Source organism: Lacerta agilis, chromosome 6 (assembly GCF_009819535.1).
Source record: "Lacerta agilis isolate rLacAgi1 chromosome 6, rLacAgi1.pri, whole genome shotgun sequence".
Classification (NCBI taxonomy): domain Eukaryota; kingdom Metazoa; phylum Chordata; class Lepidosauria; order Squamata; family Lacertidae; genus Lacerta; species Lacerta agilis.
This window is the reverse complement of record NC_046317.1, coordinates 94366989-94376558: the sequence shown is the minus strand read 5'-3', so window position 1 is coordinate 94376558 and position 9570 is coordinate 94366989. Positions and strand designations below refer to the sequence as shown.

The 9570-nt window shown below is 50.9% G+C and overlaps 1 protein-coding gene across 1 annotated transcript; it reads left to right on the top strand.

Moving 5' to 3' along the window:
• The first annotated feature begins 1859 nt into the window (after nt 1-1859).
• On the top strand, nt 1860-8921 carry LOC117049192 (eppin-like). Its single transcript, XM_033153910.1, has 4 exons — nt 1860-1974; nt 3892-4068; nt 6965-7132; nt 7945-8921. Exons 1-4 carry the CDS (start codon nt 1875-1877, stop codon nt 7953-7955), a joined length of 456 nt encoding a protein of 151 aa, XP_033009801.1. The 5' UTR covers nt 1860-1874; the 3' UTR covers nt 7956-8921.
• Nucleotides 8922-9570: the final 649 nt, after the last annotated feature.

Below are 9570 nucleotides of genomic sequence, written 5' to 3'. Positions count from 1 at the left end.
ATACAAAGTCCTTAACAACCTGGGCTCAGTTTACCTGCAAGATCACCTCACCCCAGAACTGGCCCTCTTACAGGTGCCACACAATGCCTGTTTGCATTTGCAGCAACAGCTCAATCTTTCTGTTGGAAGCCGCCCAGAGTGGCTAGGAAAACCCAGCCAGATGGGTGGGGTATAAATAAATAAATAAATTTTAGGGTGGCAGCACGTGCACTTTTGAGCCATCTGCCTTTTGGCATCAGGCAAGAGCCGTCGCTGGTGCTTCTTTTCGGTGCCTGCTAAAAACATTTCAGTTTAGGCAAGTCTACCCAGATGGCACTGTGGGTTAAACCACAGAGCCTAGGGCTTGCCAATCAGAAGGTCAGCGGTTTGAATCTCCGTGACGGGGTGAGATCCCGTTGCTCGGTCCCTGCTCCTGCCACCTAGCAGTTTGAAAGCACGGCAAAGTGCAAGTAGATAAATAGGTACCGCTCCGGTGGGAAGGTAAATGGCGTTTCCGTGCGCTTCTCTGGTTCACCAGAAGTGGCTTAGTCATGCTGGCCACATGACCCGGAAGCTGTACGCCGGCTCCCTCAGCCAATAAAGCGAGATGAGCGCCGCAACCCCAGAGTCGTCCGCGACTGGACCTAATGGTTAGAGGTCCCTTTACCTTTACCTTTACCCAAATGTTATTTTAACTTTACCAAACTCTTAAATGATTGTTGATTTTTTCTCTTATCATTTTTGTAAACGGCTTTGAGGGTTGTTATTCTTTGTCCCAGTTGCAGCGCGTGCGTTTTCCTTCCAATCCAGCCCTGGATCCTGGTCTCCGCAGCTTCGATTGTCCTGCTTGGTGCAGCAATCCATCCAGGTGTGCTCAGTTCTGCCAGTCAGGTGCCAGGGTGCTTAGCCTGGCTAATGATAAGCCATAGCTGAACAATGGGTGAGGGAGGGTGGGGTGGGGTGCACTTTCGGTGGCCACGGAAAGCCACCCTGTCCTTCTGGCGAACTCTGCACAGTGTGGGTGCCAGAGGGGGCCAAGGGGACTGGGATGCAGGTCACACGGGTGCTGCCTCTTGCGTCTCCAGCTCAGCCCGACCGGAACACAGCTCTCTGTTGAAATTTGCATTTCTCTGAATTTTGCAATGCAATTGCATAGATTGGGGGGGGGGGAAATATGCACAGAGCTGCATGACTCTGTAAAAACTGCACACAAAATCCATTATATTAGTATAATGAAATGCTATTATTAGTATTAGAAATATTATTATTAAGAATTTCCTGCCCTCCACCCAAAGGTCCCAAGATGAGTCACAGCACCAAAACACAATTTTAAAACAATGATAATTACATTGCCTTCTGTCTGTCTGTCTGTCTGTCTGTCTGTCTGTCTGTCTATCTATCTATCTATCTATCTATCTATCTATCTATCTATCTATCTATCTATATCTATCTTAAAATATGAAAGGAGTGAAAACCACATCCAAAAATCCCTTTGTCAGGAGAAATTCATCCTAAAACACTAGTGAGCTTTTAGGAGGACAAAATACATATATATTGCAAATTGCTGCATGAATGTGGACAACTGAAATTAGGATTGGGGAAAATGGGAAATCTGGAGATTGACAGCTGCCTGCCTGCTTCCCTCCCTCCCCCTTCCAGGCTCCAGTCTGACTGGTCTCCCTGCGCCCGGGTGTCGCCCTGGGACGCCTCCCCCATGTTTTGGGAATACACCGACCAGGGTAGGGCTGTTGCTCTGGGGCCGGATTAGAAGGGAATCCAGTGAGCCGGCTTGTGACAAGCCTAGGCGTGTCCCCCGTGAGCCGGCCCCACCTGCCTGGCCCTTTAAAAGCCGCTGGGCTCGGCTGGCAGGGCTCAGACACGGCTCTGGCAGCACCATGAAATCAGGTGGCCTCCTCCTCCTCCTCCTCCTCTCCGTGGCCCTGCTGGCCCTGGGGGCCCACTGCATGCCCTCTTTGGATGCCAAGGAAGAACAAGGTGAGTGCAGTCGGAAGGGAACCTGGCGCCTCTGAGGCTGGGCTGGGGTGGGGGCACCTTGGGTGGTCACTGGGACACAGGATTGTAGAGATGGAAGGGACCCAAAGGTCCTCTAGTCCAACCCCCTAGAATCCCTGACATATGGCCACCCAACCTCCAGGGAAGGAGAGTCCACCACTTTCCACTGCCCAACAGCTCTTACTGTCGGAAAGTTCTTCCCAAGGTTTGGTTGGAATCTCCTTTCTTGAAGCTGTGGTGGAGTCTCCTTCTTTGGAGGTCTTTAAGCGAAGGCTTGACAGCCATCTGTCAGGAATGCTTTGATGGTGTTTCCTGCTTGGCAGGGGGTTGGACTGGATGGCCCTTGGGGTCTCTTCCAACTCTAGGATTCTATGATTCTATGATTCTATGTCCTCCCTGCTGGATCAGCAGAAATCCAGCTTGCTCCATCTTCCAGGTGACAGCCCTCAGGTGGCTCTCATGTCACCTCCCAGCCTTCTCTTCTCCTAGCTACTGCTGCTGCTGCTCTGCAGATCCTTTTCCGCCCCCACCCCCAAGACGCACACCTGAGGCAGCTGAGTCTTTTGTGGAATGACGTGCCTTCTCTCTCCACCAGTGGTCTGGGGGTGCAGGCCAGGAAATGATGGGACCCCTCTGGCACAGTGTTTATTTAAATGCCCCACAAGGTGGGCTGTCCAGACGGGGATGGGGCTGTTTTGAGGGGTGTGCATCAAGCAGCAAGCAATCTGAACATTGCTCCCCAAGATCTCTTTCCTTGGAACTGATGATCCTTCAGGGGGTAGGGGACTGTGTGCGTATAGGGGCACAGCCTGGGCAGAGCAGGGCCGCCTTTACTCCAGCTGCTGTCTTTAGGTGCCAAAGGTGCCTGCTTGACATCAATAGGCAGAGAGTTCCAAAGTGAAACTGCTGCCATACGAAACAACCAAGTTATTACAAATGCAGAAGACTTATTACATGGTTCGTCTTATGTTGTTACCTCTTGCACTGCTTTTGTGGGGGGCGGAGGGGTGGAGTTAAGCTCTGGAGATGGGCCTATGTAAGTGGCCCTTTGTGGGTCCCTTAAGAATATAAGGACATCCTGTTGGATGAGGCCAGTGACTCATCTAGTCCAGCATGCTGTTCTTACAGTGGCCAACCAGATGTTCAGTATGGAAAAACCCATAAGCAGGATTAGAGCATGAGAGCTCCTCTCCTCCTCTCCTGAGTTTTCCAGCAAGTGGCTTTGAGAAGCATTGAGCAGAGCCATCCTGGCTAGTAGCCAGCGAGAGCCCTCTCTGTGAAATTCTCTAACCCGCTTTTTCAGCCAGCCAGCTTGGTGGCCCTCATTGCCTCCTGTGGCAGGGAGTTCCACAGTTTAACTCCGCACTGTGTGAAAAAGGATTTTCTTTTACCTGTCCTGTGTCTTCCAACATTCATCTTCATTGGATTCTCATGAGTTCTCATATTAGGAGAGAGAGAGAGAGAGAGAGAGAGAGAGAGAGAGAGAGAGAGAGAGAGAGACTTTTCTCTCTCCCCTTTCTCTGTGCCAGGCATTGTTTTATAAACTTCTACATGTTGCCTCCCAGGGCTTATGCACACCTCTGTTTGCCCCACTGCTTTCCCCTGGGAAAACCCAGTCTTTAGCTTTGAATTGGAACAACCAGCAATTGGGTTTTCCACGAACTGCCATTTGTTCTGATTGATCACCGAAGAGCAGGTTTTCCAGGGGAAAGCAGTGAGACAAAAGCAAAACTGCTTGGACTCGTGCTTTGTAGACACAGGACAAGCGGAAGTGTAGACGATCACTTGGCCACCTTTAATCATCCCAGACGCTGCAACCTTTGCTCCACACCCCTTGATAGTTTCGGCTGCCCTTCCCTGTCCCTTTGGTGAGCTTCTCCTGTGGCTCTTGCCTTGCAGCCAAGGACGGCTACTGCTACAACGTGCCCCCCGTGGCGAACATCTTCGAAGAGAGGAACTGTAGCGTCTGCCTCCAAAACAAGTCCTGCTCCACCTGTGCCAATGACTCCCAGTGCCCGGGCACCCAGAAGTGCTGCCCAGGGGACTGTGGCTACGTCTGCCAGGAAGCCGTCATTGGTGAGTGGGGTGCTGGGTGGGCCCCCTGCCTGCCTGCCCCTTGCCTGCCCCCACTGCTTCCTTTCTGTGTGTTGGGGGGTGTTCATGGGAGGTGGGCAATCTAAAAAGTTCACCCCACCAATACTCTCCTAAGTTATTGTGGCGAGGATGAGAGACCCTATTCCTCAATTCTCACTTTCTTTCACATTCGATAAATTTCTGCATCCTCACGCTGGACTCCTAAAGGATATTGTACCTGATTGGCGCAGATTCCCCCCCCCCACTTTTTTGCTATACTGAATCCCATTATTGGGTCCCCTCCCCCCAAATACGGCTGTAATTGTATAGACAAATGTGATTTAAACATGATATTCAAACTTTATTCAGAGATGCACTTGAAAATCCTTTGGACTGGAACACTAAGACATCGTACCTTATACGGCCCTTAAATTGCTTAGGATATTTTTTTTTAATTGTTTTAGAAAACCGCTGAAAACTGTTAGAATACTAAAATCCAAGGGTCACTAACTTCCAGCCCACGCAAAAAATGCAGGTGCAAGTCAGTTATTATTTGGGAATTGCAAGGAGCAGATGCCGCAAGCATCCCTGCCACTGGGTACTGTTCCCCCACCCACTTGTTTATTTATTTCATGAGATTTCTAAACTGCAAAGCATAGCCACTGTGGCTAACAGCCCTAGGTAGCCCCATCGCCTCTCAGGGGGATGGTACTGGCCTCTTTGGGACCCACCGATCTAGTCAGCCGGGGGAACCTGCTTTCAGCCACCCAAACACCCCAGCTCAGCGAGGGCTGGGCAAGTTGGGGCTTCCAGTCCAGCTTCATGTGATGGCTTGTCTTTGTCCGGGGAGCCCAAAGCTGACCAGAGGGAGGAGGGAGGTTGCAAGGTCCCACAGGGTGCCCAGACATCATCATCCACGTGGGACAAAAGCGATGGATGGGGGCAGATGAGGAGGAGAAGGAGGGGGGCCGGGAACATCGGCTGTTTGGAGCAAACCGTGGGTTTCTTAGGGGCCTGGTTCAGCTCCTGAAGGCTGCATCCGGTCATGTTCAAAGTGCAAAAAACAATATTGGGTGTGGGATTGTCAAGCAGTAGCTGGATAATTGCTGCCTTTAAAAAGTCATAGAATTGTAGAGTTCAGGGACTGGCGATGCAGGAATCACAGCTAAAGATTCCCAGCAGTTCAAGTCCTCACAAGGTGTGCGTGTGTTTTAATTCCTGAAAGGGACCTTCAAAATGCAATTTTGAAAACCAGTCTTCAGAACATCGCTCATTCTTTGGTGGTCCTGGAGATTCTGACTTTTAGGGAACGGAGAGATTGAGGTGTTGGGAGACCCCCACGAGTGGGAAATGGGAATTGTAGTTTTCCTGCTACAGGACACAGGCGTGTGGCAAGTGTAAACTGCTTGACGTTTGAGGGCTGCTTTGCCCATCTTCCTTGCTGCGCTCCCCTACAGGGCAGACTTTCCTTGCTCTTAACATTCCAAAACGGGGAGAATTCCAGCAGGTACAACTTCTCCAAGCACGGCGCTGTGTCGGTGAAAGGAGCTGTGCCTGCAGAAATTCTCCACTCTGCGCAGCAGTGCCTGCAATGGAATTTGGAAGCCAGCCAGTAGCTTCCTGTGCCAAATCCCTCCTCACACCTGACATGTTCAGCTTGAAGGTGTGAGCACCTGTGTCTCGGGAAGGGAGGGAGAAAGAGGCCAACCTGTGTCCCCACACCCTTCAGTGTGGCTCGCCTCACGTTTCTTTGTGGTTCTGTGTCTTGCGCTGGGTGGGAACCACCTCTGACTGCATCACATGGAGGGCCGGGCCAGGCTGGCAGTATGACACCCCAAAAACACCTCAGAACCAGGATGATGCCAATGCTGTGAGGCTCTCTGTCCCCCTTGCCTTCCTCAGCACCACATAGAGCTGCACATCACCAGCTGCCTTAACGCTTTTCCAACTTTGTGTGTGGCTTGAGCCTTCACTTGCGTCCTCAAAGGTACAAAGTGAAAGGAACTTCTGCACATATCCAAAAGCAAATTTGGATCAAATTTATGGTGTGTTGTTTTTTTAAAAAACGAAGCAAGTAAGAACATGAGAAGAGCCAATCTCCCCTCCTGCCTTTTCCAGCAACTCATACAGAAGCATTATTGGCTCCAGTTGTGGCAGCAGAGCTTAGACTCCATCATGGCTAGCAGGCAGACTTATCCTCCATGTAATTGTCTAATCCTTTTTCATAGAATCACAGAATTGTAGAGTTGGAAGGGACAGCAAGGGATCATCTAGTCCAACCCCCTTGCAATGCAGGAATCTTTTGCCCAAAATGGGGCTTGAACCCATGACCCTGAGATTAAGAGTCTCATGCTCTCTGCTGACTGAGCTATTGGTTGGTGGCTGCCACTGCCTCTTGCAGGAGTGAGTTCCATAGTTTCCATCCCTCTCTTTGCACTCCTGAGCGTTCCCACTTTTAAAATTGGTTTATGTGAGCCATTTGACCACCTTGTCTCATTCAACGATTCTCTGGAAGTTTGCTCTTTCTAAAACCTTGAGGCACAGTTTGGACCAGGAGAACTGAAAGGAAAGGCGAGGACAGCTGGCATTTTTGGGGCATGAGCTCAGCTGTGGTTTTTCCACCTGAGGGTGACATTGGCACCAACCAGCACATGCCCGAGCATAAACATCTGAAGCCTCCCTGAGTTTGTCTGCGCATTTGCAGAGCCGGTCTGTCCGGTTATGCAAAGAATTCTCTTCCATCCTTCCTTCTCCCCTGCATGCCAAGAAGATCGATCAATAGGGTAGAAAATCAAGCCCTGCCAACTAAGATCGGGGCCCTCTGATGTTTTCTTCCTCCTATGGCCTGACTCACATTGCTTTGCGCCCTTCCTTCTCCCCCTCTCTCTGGACCCCACAGACTTTTGCCGCCTGCCCTCGGTCTGCGGAAACTGCAAGGCGATGTTTGCTCGCTACTTCTACAATGCCTCCACCCAGAAATGTGAGCAGTTCGTCTACGGCGGCTGCGGTGGGAACAAGAACAATTTTGACACGGTAGATGACTGCATCCGGACCTGTGGGAAGTCCCGTGAGTACGCACTTATAAGCTTAGCGTGAGCTGACAGTGTGATGCAGCAGCAAAAAAGGCGAAGGCTATTCCAGGTTGCATCGACAGAGGTCTAGTGCTCAGATCAAGGGGAGTCACAGGAGCACTCTGTTCTGCCTTAGTCAGATCCCACCTGGAGTCCTGTTTTGGGCACCATAAGGAAGATATGGACAAGAAGGAAGGTGTGCAGAAGAGGGTGACCAAGATGATCAAGGGCCTGGAAACCAAGTCTTATGAGGAACGGTTGAGGGAGCTGGGTGTGTTTAGCCTGGAGAAGAGACGACTGAGAGGTGATATGAGGAAGGGCAATATAGCTCAGTGGTAAGAGCATCTATCTTGCAAGCAGAAGGTCCCAGGTTCAATGGCACCTCCAGGTTGAGTTTAGAGAGACTCCTGCCTGAAATCCTGCAGAGTCGGTGTAGACCAGGCTCCCTCAACCTCGGCCCTCCAGATGTTTTTGGCCTACAACTCTGATGATCCCTAGCTAGCAGGACCAGTGGTCAGGGATGATGAGGATTGTAGTCTCAAAACATCTGGAGGGCCGAGGTTGAGGAAGCCTGGTGTAGACAATACTGAGCAACATGGAACAATGGTTTGATTCAGTATAGGGCAGTTTCCTAGATTCATATATGATCACCATCATCAAATCTCCGAAGGGGTGTAATATGGAGGATGGAGCAGCTGGGGTGTTTCTTCGGAGCTTCTTGGTGCAGCTATCCAGCTGTGCAAGGGATCGAGCTCCAGAGGAGGACATGACTTGCCCTTTCTCTAAATTGTCCTCCTTTCTTTTCCAGGGACAGCCTAGACTGAGAAAGCCATCGGGGCAGCCCTGTCCCCTCACTGCGAGATCTAACTCCACCCTCCTCTCAGCAGCTGCACCTTCTTTCCTGGCCTGGTGGAGAAGGGGCTCAGAGACCCCTGACATCTTTGACTCTGTTTCAGAAAATGGGGTGAGAGGACCAAGGGATCCTGGGTGCGCGTTCTGCCTGCTCTCCAGCCTGCCAGCTCCCTGATCATGGTTTCCTGGGAATGCCTCGCCCTCTGCAACGCGTCCGACATGTTTCTGCATGAAAGCAATATCTGTGTCGAAAGCCTGTGTCACAATCGATACTTCACCCCAGTTTGACACTTCCCTGCTGTTTCCTGTTTCCAGAGTCCTGGTCCTGGCAGGGGAGACCAAGAATTTGTGCTTCAGGCCTCTTTCTCCACATCTCTGTAGATCCTTGATCCTGTGGAGAAGTTGAGGGATCTCCTAGAATCATAGAATTGTGGAGTTGGAAGGGACCTCCAAGGGTCCTCTAGCCCAACCTCCTGCAATGCAGAATCCCTGACAGGTGGCCATCAAACATCTGCTGATAAACCTCCAAGGAAGGAGAGTCCACCACCTTCTGAGGCAGATCATTTCACCCAAGGAGTGCTGCTGGATGACACGCTGATGTGGCAGGCCCCCTCATGGTTTCTGTTGCCCCCCTCCACCCCGATTGTTGGTTGCAGCTCCCACTGCCTGCTCCCCTGCAGCTGTCTCTGAGCTCTGTGACTACCTGAGTGGCGTGAGATGCACTTGTTTGCACTTGGGAAGGGGAGAAGGGCTTTGCTAGGAAATATGGCTGCAGTCCCCACACCAAGGAAACAAAAACTGCATTTGTCCAAACAAAGCTCATAGCAGACAGGTGCTCCCTTATGTCCAAGATACAGAAAAAGGCAGATATCGGCTGCCTCCTGAGTATTAAGGTCCTAGAATCCTAGAACAGTAGAGTTGGAAGGGACCCCAAAGGTCTTTGCTGGGGGGGTGGGGCGGGCAGAACCTCAGTTAGCTATGTATTTTTAATTTTTTTATTGATTTAGGGGGCAGCTGCCCCCCTGGCTATGCCCTGCCTATGCCAAGGGTCATCGTCTCTCTGTTGATGAGTTGGTGCTTTATAAATACTCAAATAAAGAAATAAAGAAACGGATTTTGGCTGGTGCTCCTGCATGAATGAATGAATGAATGAATGAATGGGTGCCGACTGTCACACGTTGGTGAATCTATGTTCCAGGCAGCACCTGTTCAAGCACAGAGGTGTAGGCAGAGAGGGAGAGGGCTGGACATGGGGGTGGGGGACTGAGAACCAGTCTTGTTTGTGATGCCAGCCCTTCTTGGGTGCTCCTTAGCTGGGTCTAAAGAGACATGCCGAACTGGGCTGGGCTGGACTGGCCAAGCTTCATCCTGTGCAGATTATTTCTCTGGCGTCTTCAGCTTCAGGTCCTGGCCGGCAGAGAGAGCTGTGCCAGCTGCTTGCCTTATTTGAAGGCAGAAGTTTCCAAGCTGTAGCACTGAGACCCGGACAGTGCTGGATTTACGTATAAGCTAAACAAGCTATAGCTTAGGGCCCTACTCTCTTGCCCCCCCCCCCAAAAAAAAATTAAAGGAAAAAAATCCC